Source organism: Trifolium pratense, linkage group LG3 (genome assembly GCF_020283565.1).
Source record: "Trifolium pratense cultivar HEN17-A07 linkage group LG3, ARS_RC_1.1, whole genome shotgun sequence".
NCBI classification, from domain to species: domain Eukaryota; kingdom Viridiplantae; phylum Streptophyta; class Magnoliopsida; order Fabales; family Fabaceae; genus Trifolium; species Trifolium pratense.
Genome location: NC_060061.1, coordinates 27,136,534 through 27,150,708, shown reverse-complemented (window position 1 = coordinate 27,150,708; position 14,175 = coordinate 27,136,534). Strand labels below are relative to the sequence as shown.

The following is a 14,175-nucleotide window of genomic DNA, read 5'->3' as shown; positions in this document are numbered from 1 at the left end:
GAATGACCATTAATCTTGCAATTAATTATCTCCCTAAAACTGATTTTTGCCAACTGTAAAAATGTGCTCAACCATCGATATAGAAATTAGAAAAAAAAGCTAGCTTTTTCAACCAAACACATACTTGGAAGTATATACCAATGACAACGACGTCCCACATAATTGATATGTTATTGCATAATTATTATTTTAATAAATTCAGATCAGCAATCTTTATATTTATAGTAGTAATTGAGGTCCACCGTTTATATGTTATTGCATAATTTATTACTATTTATACAGTTTTGACCAAAAATAAAAATAATAATTGTCCAGTTTTTGTGGATTGAACTTATGTGAATTAATTGAATATTAAAATATTCCCAAATTTGCTGTAATATTTCCATCATTAGTAGAGTTTATCCTTTCATTGAAGATAGTTATTCCAGATTTCTACGGACACAACAAACACACTCAATATATTAAGTCAAGAATTATTTTTAAATTTTTTTTAATGTTATCTACATTTTTTTTCACGAAAAAATAAATATATATACTCATATTTTAAATATAATATATTAAAATGATTTTTAACATAGAAAGTTAAAAAATTATTCGTACACGTTTTTTTTTTTACAATATTCAATAATTTCCTTCCTAAACTGATATCTACCACACATCCTAAAAGTTTGACAATATTAAATAATTTTCACAATAAACTGATTGATATCACAACAAATCCCGATCCTAAAAATTAGGCAATAAATTATGCAGACACTAGAATTGCTCAACCCTTAATTCTAAATAAACGTGAAGACTTAACAAACATTCTACATCTGTTAGAACACTAGAATTGATATCACATACGTTTTTTATTCTTCGGCTTGCTACTATTTTTATTTTTTTTTATTTTCCAATTTCCAATGGCACCAAAACACGAAGTGCAGGTTCCCTCCATTTGGAGATGCCTCCATTTAGCCCATAGATTAAATGGATGACTTCCATGTGGAAAAAAAACATCTAATGGGTGAGATTAAGTCCCGGAATATTAATATTTTTTAATAAAAAATTAAAACAAAACTCTGTCTTTCATCTACGTCTTTTCTTCTTCTTTCTTCTTCCTAGGCATCATCAACAGTAACAACAATCATCCCTTTCACTCTCCGCCGATTCTACTTCTTCCTCTTTCACTCGCTGCCGGTTCAGCCACCGGTCCTGCCATTGGCCCTGTCTATCTTCCCTAATCTTTTATCCACGCACGTGCTTCGCCGTCTCGCCGTCATCGGTGAATAAAAATAGCTTTTCTGCTAAGTTGAAAATGTTACACATTCAACTTATTGAACAATATTTGAAACACCCCAACTAAATTGTCTAGAATATTTAGTCGAGATATTAATAATTGAATCTGAGTACATTAAAATTACAGAATAAGTTAATTGAATAACAAGATATCACATGAATAACGTGATAATCTGGTACAATATAGCGGAAGAGAATTAAATTCTAACTTAACAGATTAACATAAAAACAAAGAAGAAGACGATAGTCTTCTAATCCGATAATCCAAACTCAACCTCGATCATCAGTTCCTTCCTGGTCCTTGCTCCGGTTAACCTGTTTACCTAAAAAAAAATTGAAAGTCGTGGGATGAGACTACTAAGCCTCAGTGAGCTCCTACTACCCAACTACTGGTGACTACACCGGGGCAACTGAAACTAATAGTTCCTAACTTTAACCTGAACCTGAATATCTAATCGTGACATAATCCTGAAGTTTTCATAATATGATAATAAAGCAATAAAGGTGTAACACACATAATAATTATCTTGTCAATTTTATCATAACAGGATCACTCCGAGGTAAGCCGGTCCCGGAGTGCCTGGCCTGGTATTACCGATAATAATATACGTCGTAATACAACATGAGCTTACAGTTCTTAATACATGATTTTGGATTCTGAATGAATCCCCTGACATGGTACTAATGACCACGCTTCCTGATATTGGTACTAATGACCAAACATCCTGATAAATTCTGAAACATAATTCCTAATCCTGAATGGTTATCCTACCCAAAAGAAAGAAAACCTTCCCGGGGTAATTCTAACTGTCCTGATTCCTGAACTTAAGTTCCTGCGCGTGATAAACATTCTAATCACATAATATTATTATGCTGCTTACGAAATATTCCAGAATAGTCAGGGACATAAAACGAGTGGATTTTTATTTAAAATGTTGATTCTACAGAGTCCTAATCTGATACGCTCGCTTAGCGAAGCAAGATGCTCGCTATGCGAGAATACCAGTTTAATTATCTGCTTTTACTTTTAAAAGAGTTTATCAGTTTCCACCTACAATCCCATTCATGTCCAGTCATAAGCAACTAAAATATTATTATATAATTAGAATGGAGATGGTTTTGGGATTAAACCTTCTCACACAATTATTTCCTAATTTTTCCTATTGTTGTCATGCATAATTTTGGGGAGACTAATTTCCTAACTAAAACTAATGTTATCATACATATATTGAATTTGGGGAAATTAAAGGTGCTAACTAATCTAAAAGTTAAGCTTCTAAAGGAACCCACCTGAATGAGATTAACTCAGAAGCTTTAAACACAGTGCTAACGACATCTTTGGAGCTCGCCGAAAAAAATAGAATTGTAGCGAAGTACTATAAATACATAACAGAATTTCAGCATAATTTCCATATCAGATCCTCAACTTCAAACTGGTCTCCCGAATTCATTACTGCTCTATAATTCATGAATCTGGCGTCAAATTGACCGAAATTTCGTTAGCTAACCACAAAATCAAACGGCGTCTCATTCGGAGTTACATATAGAGAAAAGTTACCGTTTTAGTGAAGGCATATCCTTAGTCACGAAAATCACATAATCTTCCCCAAAACTTGGAATTCTCGCACCCATGGTCTCTTGGCTACTGAAACCCACACGCAGCCCTCAATCTCATATAATGGAGTAATATCTAGAATTTAGGTTGAATACTAGAAAGGGGGTTCATTGTGATTGAAAAGGGAAAGAAGGAAATTAATCCCATACCTAGATTTCCTTGTCCAACCAACTCCAAGTTCTGACTTTCAAAGTATTCCATCAATAATGTTGGCTGGTACTTTCTTTTCTTTGGCCTTAACCTTCTACTTTAGTACCCAACAGTCCTTGACTCACCAATATTCACATGCAACTCAACACAATCAACTTAGTGAAACTTGAAGTTTCTTCTTAGATGTTGATAACGAAAGATATGACCAATTTCAAGGGAAAGGAAAAGGATTTAGTGTCTTACTTTAATTTCCAACACTTCAAAGCTTGAATATAAGAAGCATTTCGTACATGCATTTCTAATAAATGGAGAAATTGTGAGATTAGTGATTTGGGATCTTTTGGAGTTTTGTGTGTTGTTGTTCGGTTCAGAGAATAGGGGAAAAGAACTAATGTTTAATCTTTCTTGTTTCTTGGTTAAAGGAATTATTATTATAATGAAGAAATTAGTCATGCAAGCTTGTATTTTGAGAAGGATGGGTTTTTGGCTCTCAAGGAAGAGTGGGAGGAAGAAGGAGGCGTGTGATGTGTTGAAGGAGAAAGTGAAAAATCTGACTTTTCCTTTCCTCATCTTTTATATTATAAGCTTGTATACACAAGCAAACTCTAAACCCTAATTTGTTTTCCCTGTTTTCCCTCCATTTTATCTTGCAATTTTTATCAAAAAATAATACAATTTTGTCTTGACTAGGATTCGAACCCGCAACCCTTTAATGCAAGCCAATATTTCCAACCATTATGGCAAGTATACCAATTGTGATTAAAATTATGTGCAATAATTGATAAGCACCATCAATTTTAAAAGTATATCATATCAAAATTATTGTTGACTATATTATTCATCACGAAATATTTTTATGTCTTTCCTGATCAATGATTTTTTTTCTACCGGATCATAAATTTAGAGAATAATTATCATGTGAGATTTGGAAAGTTATTATCACGTGTAATTTGGAAAGTTATTATCAAACTCAATTCTACTAAATCAATTTTTTTTGCAATACAACCAAACACAACCATAGTCATGTCACTAATCACATTCATTATTTTGTTTTTAATATTGCAGATTTAATATTAACCGATGATCAATTGATATAATATGCACTAGCAGACCAATTGTGATTTAAATTATGTCCACAAAGTGTTAAGCTCCATCAACTTTCATAGGAAAGATTTCATACGACAATTAAGCACCATCAATTTTCATTGCACAATTTAAACAATTAAAAACTAATAATCTCTTATATTATAAGCTTGCTAACATAAGCTAACCCTAAACCAAATTTTTTTTCCCCTCATTTTCTCTTTCTTTTTATTGCAGCTTTATATTAAAAATATACAGATTTGTCATCGAACCTGCATCTCTTACTTACAATAAAACCTTTCAACCGCTAAAACATGTGCTTCAATTATGAAAGAATTTAGGAATCCTAATATGTTAACCCTGTTTTTCAATAAATTTGAACGGCGGAATTAATCACAATTTTTATTTATTTATGGATGTCTACTTAAGTTTATGTTCTTGATTACGTCTTTAATTTTTTTTTTAACCTTTAATTATCATCAATTTTTTAACCTTTAGTTATCAGCAATTTTTTTTAATAAGTAAACAAAACGATGGGGTTCAAAAATTATTTAAAAAATATATAAAATATAAAATAAGCACATAAACAAATATAGAATAATTAGTCCATGAAATTCCCTATACTACTCTTATTGAAAATGCTCTTAGAATTTTTGTATTTTATTTTTTATTGTTACATATACACATAATTAGACCCATGCACCGCATGAGTCAAAGTTCTAGTTGATATAAACAAGAGGTTGTGGTTGTCTTGTTCCAATAAAAGTGTAGGTCCCACTTGGTAAAAATGTTCTCTTTCTCTCAAATGGTCACAGTTAGCTTATTCTTGTGTTCCTTAATTATCTCTTATTCTTGTTCACTTATTTTCAATTAGTCTCTAATAATATCTATTAATTAATATTCTCAATTAATTGAGATTGGGATGTTACAATATTCATGAACTCAAAACAAAATTATACCCAAATCAATTTTATGAGATCTGCTCGGTCACAATCAAAATCACTTTACTCAAAACAAAATTATACCCAAATTAATTTTATGAGATCTACCCTTCGAAATCAGTTACAAGAAAACTCAAATCTACGAGAAATTTTGCTTCCAGATTCGACTTATTTGTTTTTCAAAGATGATAAGATTTAATTTTAAGGACTTTGTTTTGTTCTGTAAGCTTTGACATTATCAGCCATGGCTTGAAAACTCTTCCATTGACTAATCAATTTTAATCTCATCTCATTCATAAATAAAATTAAATATGTCAGATCACATAGTTGTACTACACAAAATTTTATTTAATATTGTGATGCATCTCTAAAACCATCTTTCATATATTTATCTATATAAAGGCATATCAATCAATTAATTTTCTACAACAACCACCATTTTTACCATCCCATTGTTGTTATACGTTTTTATCGTACTTTATTATATATATATTGTTTTACTTTTATATTTTAATAATATTTTTCTAACACTTTTTATTCCTAATATTTTTACATGGGGATCATGCTATTGGCAAATGTGATTATCTTTCAAGGTAACAAAGTTTGACAAAGGTTATAAAACGTTTTGTTGTTCCAAACCATATGGCCATGTTATATCCTATTTATTTTAATGTAAGATGATCTATGTATGTAGCAACTATTCACTAATATCATGTTTTTATTAATGAAATAGTAAAACCAAATTATATCAAATTATATTGTGAAGACTAATATGTAAGTGTGGTCTAATATTGATTACCGGACATATAACACCACTAATTTTTCCTTTGAAAACTCTTTGGACATCAGTGCATTTTATAATCTATGCGATACGAAAGTGGTTTTTCTTTTATAATGTGAATGTGGTTTATTAGCTTTGCTTCTATGTGACATTAATGTGTCCTTTGAATGGATGCGACTGTTTCTCATTGGATTATATTTTTTATTTGAATTTTTGTTTTGGGTTCGGTTTTAATGTTATTTTTATTTTTATATGGTTGTAGAAGAATGATCACAACAAGGAGATTAAAATGGATGAAAGACTTTTGAGACATGTTACAGGAAAATATAGATAAATTAATGCAAATAAATATTTTGTTAGAAAATAAAAATTTGTTTTTATTCTTCTCTAGGATGATTAACTTAGAATGAATCACTCTTTTGTTTGTAAAAAAATAAAATCAGAATGTTTTATTTCTTTTGTCACAAGATTTACTCTACCAAATAATTGAACAAAGAGTAAAATTGAGACCAATTTTGTAATTCAAATACATGTGAATTTTGAATATGATTATAAATTAAAAACACTTAATTATGTCACAGAATTTTGACTTGACTTCTCCTACCATAATTTTTTCAACTTAATAATGGACATTTATTAAAAATTGAACTACAATAAATGTCACAATTCTCAATTAATTATTCAGAATCATGAATTAAAGGAACGAAAATCAGATCTTCTCAATTTCTTCTTTTTTTGTTTCAAATTGTCAGCTTTTCTATCATAATCAAAATAATCAATGATTTTTTTTTTTTACTTCTAATGCAAAAAAATTTAACACTCTGTCAACGTACTAATTATATACTTCTACATGTCAAACTCTACATGATTCTTAAAAAAACACTACATGATTTTTTTTTAAGGAAAAAACTATTCAGATGCAATAAGAATAAAATAGTGAAATATCCTAGACTTAATGAGTCACAGATAGTTTTTAATTAGTCAATTCATAATATTGTGTTTGCATATTTTATTATTGTTGTTATAAGAAAATGGCATGTTGTTCCATTTGCTTTGTACATTGTGGTCAATCGGCTGCGGTTTCACATATGTGTCATTTAATTGCCTTTAGTTATGGCAATTCTTAATCTCTTGCCTTTAGGTAACATTCTATATGTGTCATAAGCCATTCATATAAATTCCTTCAAAAAAAAGTCATTCATTTAAATGACAATAGCTCGAAGATTTTTACCCAAACTCCACTACCAAGACCAATGTTTAATCTTACCACCGAATCGGTTTCATTTGATTTGTTTCATGATATTAAGTTTTGCGTTATAATCACTGTAACAAGCTTTATCTTGAATTTTATTTGTTTTGTAATATTATATTTATATTGAATATTAACATTCAATATTTGATGTAGAGTAATAAGTCAGAGTAGCAAACAAGTTCTTCAATATCCAAGTTTTTGGCCAATGTAAGAACTCTATAAACAACATAAAGTTTCGCAAGCATCATGTCAGACGACTCACGAATGAAGCCAGAAAAGTCTGTTGAGTAAAAATATAAATTGTATCTGATAAGACCCTCATAACTAGCTCTAATCGGGGAACCTAAACAACTACCGTCAACGTTGAGGACCACACAAGAGAAGTTTTCATTGTTCCATTTGATGAACCTGTACCAACGTGATTAGAGGAGGAAAAATATGTGAAAATCTCGACCAAACTCTGGATGTTGAAGGATAGCTGATTTAAGGACAAAATTCATTGTTTAAATAAATTAAATTATGATATCTCCATATACACCAAACACCAGCCGAGAAGGAATTAGCTTGGGTACACATGGAGCCAACCTTGAGCCAATCATGTGCGTCAATTATAGAGAAGAAAGTCCAGTCATTGAATTCAATGTGGTGCCAAAGGTTTCTAGAGAATGAATAGTCCTGAGCACAATGAAGGAAAGTCTTTTCCTGGAGGCCACATCGAGTAAAAATAGAGGAAGTGTCCAACTTCCGATGATTGAGTAAGGATAAAGCAGGAACCGAATTATGTCAGGCTAATCGTAAGAAAAAGATGATATTCGCATGTAACTATTTTACTTTAAATAAAATACAGAAAGTCAAAAATTTAGAAATAAAAAGATGATCTTCGAATGTAACTACTCTACTTTATTTTATGTGCGTAGCAAATTTGAATTGTGTTAAATTATTTTTGTAATAAAAATAAATTTAAATGTATATTGGTCTTCATATTTTCATAAAAGTAAAGTTTAGATCCCTTATTTAAAAAAATGATTTTTTGGCCTTATTTTTTTTTTCCAAAATTTTAGTCATTATTTAATTATTGGCATTTTAATTTTTGAAGTAGAAAAATTTGTTACACAGATTTTTAAAGACAAAAAAATTTGGTGACTTATTAAACATATATATTAGTGTAATTTATTATTTTTTGTGTTAGATAATTATAAAATTTGAAATATTAAAATATTAATTTTTATAGTCACTTTTTAACCCGTGCTTGGCACGGGTCCGAATACTAGTTCATTCTTAATTTATACACGTTAGTGCAATAACACGCTATTATTGTTAATGTTAATTGTTAATGTTTAATATCTAAAAATTTTAAAAAAAATAAAAAATTAATAAATACAGATAATTAGTATTTTTCAAAAAAAATAAATTGTTTGCGTCGGATCTAATGTCGCTAATAATCGGTCTCCAATTCGGTCTCTATAATCACATAGCGACTGATTTAGCGACCGAATATATTTTGACTTTTACACTCAAAATTTTGGTCTCTAATTCGGTCTCTACATCGACCGCAATATTGGTCGCTAATTACCGGCCTCTAATTCAGTCTCTATAATTACGTAGCGACCGATTTAGCGACCGAATATTTTTTGACTTTGATGCTCGAAATTTCGGTCTCTAATTCGGTCTCTATAGCGACCAAATTATTTCGGTCGCTAAATCGATCTCTAAAAGCGAATTTTCTAATAGTGCCTGCACCACAAGCTCAATGTATTGAGTTCGAATCTTCTTTTAGATAGTTGTAAAATTGTGATTAGTGTCATTAATTAATAAAATTTCAATTTTAAAAATGTTTCTCTTACTTTGAAAAAACCTTTTTTATGAAAAGCTTTAGACAAATAAAACCATTTCAAAAAGAAAATAAAATTATACAAGGATTTTTATACTTATACCTAGTAATCAACAATACATGAAGATGTGAATTAGATAATGAAACAAAAGGTTGGAAGCAAAGAAACAATTTCATCATTTTATTCATGAACTAGGAAATGTCACAAGACACTTAGTTTTCCCTTCAACAATTTTTATTTTGAAGTAAAAGATGGAGATGACTACTTCACTTCTTTTGCAGTCTTGTTTCTGTTGAGGTAATTCTTTGCAACTTCTACAATGTTTACCAATGTTTGGATTGAAACAAGTGAGGCATTGGCTGCATACTCTTCTTTGACTTCATACTCTATTGTAGATTTGATTATGCTTGAATCTTCACCTTTCTCTATCACTTCAAAGCGAACTCTAAATAGTGTGAAGCCAAACACCAAATATCCACCTTCAACTACCTCTGTTTCTTTTATGCGGTTTTTATGATCAATCTTGGTGAACTTCTCACTGTAACCAGCTGGCCCAGGTACACCTGATCCAATTCCAACCAAAACAATCAATATTATTTCAACATAATGCGCCCATAATAAAGACGCTTGCTGTCTACCCTGAGAGGCGATAATTTACCCTATAGCGGCCTAAGTTGTCTAATTTTTTTTTTCTTTTCGTGAGAAGGAATTATGTTAGAACAAAATACCATAGCTTTGTATTGTCCCGACCCGAGTATCTGAATATCTTTTTCAATCATCAATTAATTCATTTATTAATTTGAAAACATTACATAAAAATGAGTCGAACATATAAACATTAAGAATCACGTTTGGAGAAAAACTTTAAATCTCAGTTTCTATTTCAAATTAATTTTTGAGACAAAAGCAAACAATCTTAATAAAAAATGTCAAAATTGATCTTATACTTTCAAAATCACTTTCGTCATCCACAAAAGTAAATCCAAACATAAACTTATTGATTTTTCAATATTTTTTCTAGTGAGAACCCACCATAATTTTTTTCTTACACAAGAATCTGGATTAGTGAGTTAAAGGGACGATATGTTTACAATTGATGTAATAGAATTTTTGTATATATAGTTGTGACAAGCTACTATAAAAATATAAATGATATACCTGGAGTGAATGTGAGTTTGAGAATAGTTCCAAGTCCTCCATCTCCTTCAATTAGCTCCACCTTCTGAAACGATTGAGGCATCTCTTCCACAACCAATTTTCCAATACCAAGGGTGCCAAAGAGTTCCCATGCCTCACTAGCTGGTACATGCAGCTCTAACTCATGCTCAAGTTGACCAGCTGCCATCTTCTCTCTTTTCCACAAAAACTTGTGAATTTAAGTGTGAAAAGTGTTACTTATATATCAATTAATGTATGGTATATACTATACTAGCACCAAAATATCAGGGATTATTATATCCTTTACGTTATATCCAATGAGACCGTTACCTCTAGTTTATGACTATCATTGTCTTTTTCTTTATTTTATTTTATTTTAGTATTTTATTTTTTTCATAATTTTGTCTTTTTCTTCTATACTCATTTCAATAGGATCCAATTCCTATGTAATTATTATTTATTGAAAGATTGGAGATTCCTTTCATTTTTTTTTATCACTGAGTTGTAATACGCCATATGGGTCCGGTTAAGGTGCATAAGCCCAAGCTTATGCACCGTGCATAATTGCTATGCGCGCCCCCAACTGCTACGCGCCCCCCGATTTTCTAGCCCCCAATTTCTAGCGCGCCCCCCATATTGCTACGCGCGCCCCCTAACTGCTACGCCCTCCCCCCAATTGCTACGCGCCCCCCCCATTTTCTAGCCCCCCAATTTTTAGCGCACCCCTCAGATTTTTTTTATCTCGCTTTTAATTTTGATTGATTGAATTTTATTTTATTTTATTGATTAGGGATAAATTTCAGAGATTATGTATGGTTAATTATTTTAGTAGTTAGTTTTAAACTAAAATCATGCCAAACCATCATCGCTGTAACCGCTGCAAGCTCTTCAATCTTCTTCGCTCTCGCTATCTTCGTTTTCCAATCGGAATCTTACAAATCAATTCTCTTGAATCGAACGAAAACGAGAACGAATTGAAATTTCTGAGATGAATCGGAATCGGAATTGGAGTTTTGCAATTTCTGAGATGAATTGGAATCGGAGTTCGTGAGAGAAGGTGTGAGTTCGTGAGAGAAGGTGAAGAAGATGAACAGTGATCGCGGATGAACAGTGATCACGTTTTCACTATTTCGCGTAAGAGAAGATGAACAGTGAATTTTCGTTACAATTATTCTGGAAACCATTGTGTTGGTTAAATGGTTTCAGAGAGTTAAAAAGTGAAACCATTTGTATTATAAATTGCTTTTATGTGTTTATTGAAATCAATATTGTGTTTTTATGGTTTTAAAAATCCTGGAAACCATTATGCTGATTAAATGGTTTCAGAGAGTTAAAAAGTGAAACCATTTGTATTATAAAATGGTTTTATGTGTTTATTGAAATCAATATTGTGTTTTTATGGTTTTAAAAATTCTGGAAACCATTATGCTGATTAAATGGTTTCAGAGAGTTAAAAAGTGAAACCATTTGTATTATAAAATGGTTTTATGTGTTTATTGAAATCAATATTGTGTTTTTATGGTTTTAAAAATCCTGGAAACCATTATGCTGGTTAAATGGTTTCAGAGAGTTAAAAAGTGAAACCATTTGTATTATAAAATGGTTTTATGTGTTTATTGAAATCAATATTGTGTTTTTAATATTGAATTTATTGTATTATTGAAATAATATTCCTTCATTATTATTACTATTACTGAACCAAATTAACATCTCAAGATTCTCTAACCAATAATCACTCAACAATTATAAAAAAAAAAAAATTAATCACTCTACTTTGTCTCCATTCATCAAAAACACAAATATTTTATCACTAAAAAAAACCTCATCACAAAAAGAAAAACCAAGCTACCCAATTCGATTCTAATTCATACGTTCTTCATTGCCATTCAAATTCGATTCTGAGGGGTGCGCTAGAAATCTAAAAAAAAAAAAAAAAACCTGGGGGGTGCGCTAGAAATTGGGGGGCTAGAAATTTGGGGGCTAGAAAATGGGGGGGGGGGCGCGTAGCAATTGGGGGGAGGGCGTAGCAGTTGGGGGGCGCGCGTAGCAATATGGGCTTTCAGGCCTAGTAGGCTAAAAATAAAAACAAAACGTGTGCATCAGCAGAAAGGGGGTGGGGATAGCGAGCCTTTGGGGGGGCTGGGGGGCGCGCGCGAGAAACTTCTGGGGGGCGCGTGAGTAATTCTGGGCTTATGCACCATGCATAAACATCCCCTTATGCATATTAACTTTTGCCGCACATATATAATGCTATTGCGTTTTGCCGTTTAACAAACTTATAAAATACATAATAATACAAACAAAAAAAAACTTATAAAATACGAACATGATTGGTGTGAGTGTGTAATGTGTTTGGAGGTGTATGGATTTGATATGTTGAACCCGGCTTGAATTTCTAATTTATAATTCCATATTTCTCAGCACTTATGTCCCGTTTGAAAGGGTATAGGTGGATCGATGATATTGCATCTTTAGTACCAATTTTTTTTTTTGGTTACAATGAGCTGAGATCGAACCCAGAACATATAGCGTAGTACTAAAATCTCTCACCACTAGATCAAATCTAGTGGTTTATCTTTAGTACCAATTTTGCTAATGGTATTCTAGATGGTTGGGATAAACTTCCTCATTTGTTTTTATGCAGATGACATTGAGAGGAAATAGGAGGTCCTTAAACCTACTATTTGGTCTCTAATTCAGTCTCTAAAACGACAAAAATAATGTTTTATGTTTTATCTTTGTTATGATTCTTTGCTTGTATTTTATCATTATTTTTAATTTATTTCAAGAGTGTATACTCTATGTGTTTGATGAAATAGCTGAGAATGACATGTTTTATCGATGCCATTTTTGAGTAATGGACTTATGACAACCATCGCGCGCCAAATTCAAAATCTTAGTGTCATAAATGAAACGTCAATATGGGATTGAATCAATATTGTCAAAGACCACCTATAGTCGATATGAGCAAATGTGTATTCTTAGCATGTTTTTGGCTTTCTTAATTATTAGTTTTGATCTCAAATTTTGAATGGAAAATTTCTCTACACAATGGGCATTTTGGTTTTGGCATCTTTATCATTTGAAAGAAACTTATTTTTATAAAAAAAACTTTAAAAAACTAATCATTCAATTCTAATTCTAACAAACAAAGTTATTTAGTCTTTAATTTTTTTAAACACCATGTAAAGCGATAAAATCAAAAGTTGTGATTATACCAACCTCATATTTTGTTATGATGTACGTGTACTTATTCTATTTATATATGATTTATTAACTAATAGTTGATATTACTTACTTTGCACTCTAAAGTGAATCACTCACTTAAGAGAAGCCGGATCTACAACATAAAATACAACAAAATTAATCTATTTTATTTCATGCTCATCTTAGAAAAATAAATGATAAATCGAATAGAATTGTACTACTATGCTGTTGAGATATAGCAAATGTGAGTTAAGTTTCACATTGATTGAAAAAGTTGATGTTGAACAACATATAATGAATGAACTCATAAAGTTAATGCCTTAAGATTTTGGGCATGTGGTGTCAAAACCACTTGTGTGATTACTCAATATGGCGATCCAACTCAGTGGCCAACATATGTTTCTATCCTTTAAAAAAAAGGCAAAATTACACTACAGGTCCTTTATCTTATTTTTTTGTAACATTTTGATCCTTTATCTTTTTTTTGTAACACTTTGGTCCTTTATCTTTTATTTGTAACACTTTAGTCCTTTATGTTTTTTATTTGTAACACTTTAGTCCCCTTTTTTGTAACAGTTTGGTCATTTATCTTTTGTTATTTGTAACACGTTGGTCCTTTATTTTTTATAAATAAATAAGATAAGGACCAAAGTGTTACAAAAAAAAAGATAAAGGACCAAATTGTTACAAAAAAAAGATAAAGGACCAAACTGTTATAAAAAAATAAGATAAAGGACTTGTAGTGTAATTTTGCCTTACTACCATGCTTTATTCTATTTTATTTTCGATAATAATATATTGTATATATAATTCAAATTACACATAAATATAAACTCATTTTACACTTAATTCCATCATCTCTCTTGCTCCCAGGGACG

General features: G+C 30.9%; 1 protein-coding gene and 1 long non-coding RNA gene across 3 annotated transcripts; both read right to left on the bottom strand.

The window, feature by feature from the left end:
• Positions 1–1,107: 1,107 nt before the first annotated feature.
• LOC123912999 lies at positions 1,108–3,568 on the bottom strand. 2 transcript variants are annotated; one of them, XR_006811511.1, is made up of 4 exons: positions 3,043–3,568; positions 2,837–2,923; positions 2,569–2,751; positions 1,108–1,601 (listed from the first exon to the last, which is right to left on the bottom strand). It is a non-coding gene; the product is annotated as an uncharacterized LOC123912999 (long non-coding RNA). The 2 variants fall into 2 exon arrangements; XR_006811510.1 differs by having other exon boundaries at positions 2,837–3,568.
• Positions 3,569–9,084: 5,516 nt separating this feature from the next.
• LOC123912995 (norbelladine synthase-like) lies at positions 9,085–10,342 on the bottom strand. Its single transcript, XM_045963598.1, has 2 exons — positions 10,091–10,342; positions 9,085–9,495 (listed from the first exon to the last, which is right to left on the bottom strand). Exons 1-2 carry the CDS (start codon positions 10,275–10,277, stop codon positions 9,194–9,196), a joined length of 489 nt encoding a protein of 162 aa, XP_045819554.1. The 5' UTR covers positions 10,278–10,342; the 3' UTR covers positions 9,085–9,193.
• Between the last annotated feature and the right edge of the window lie 3,833 nt (positions 10,343–14,175).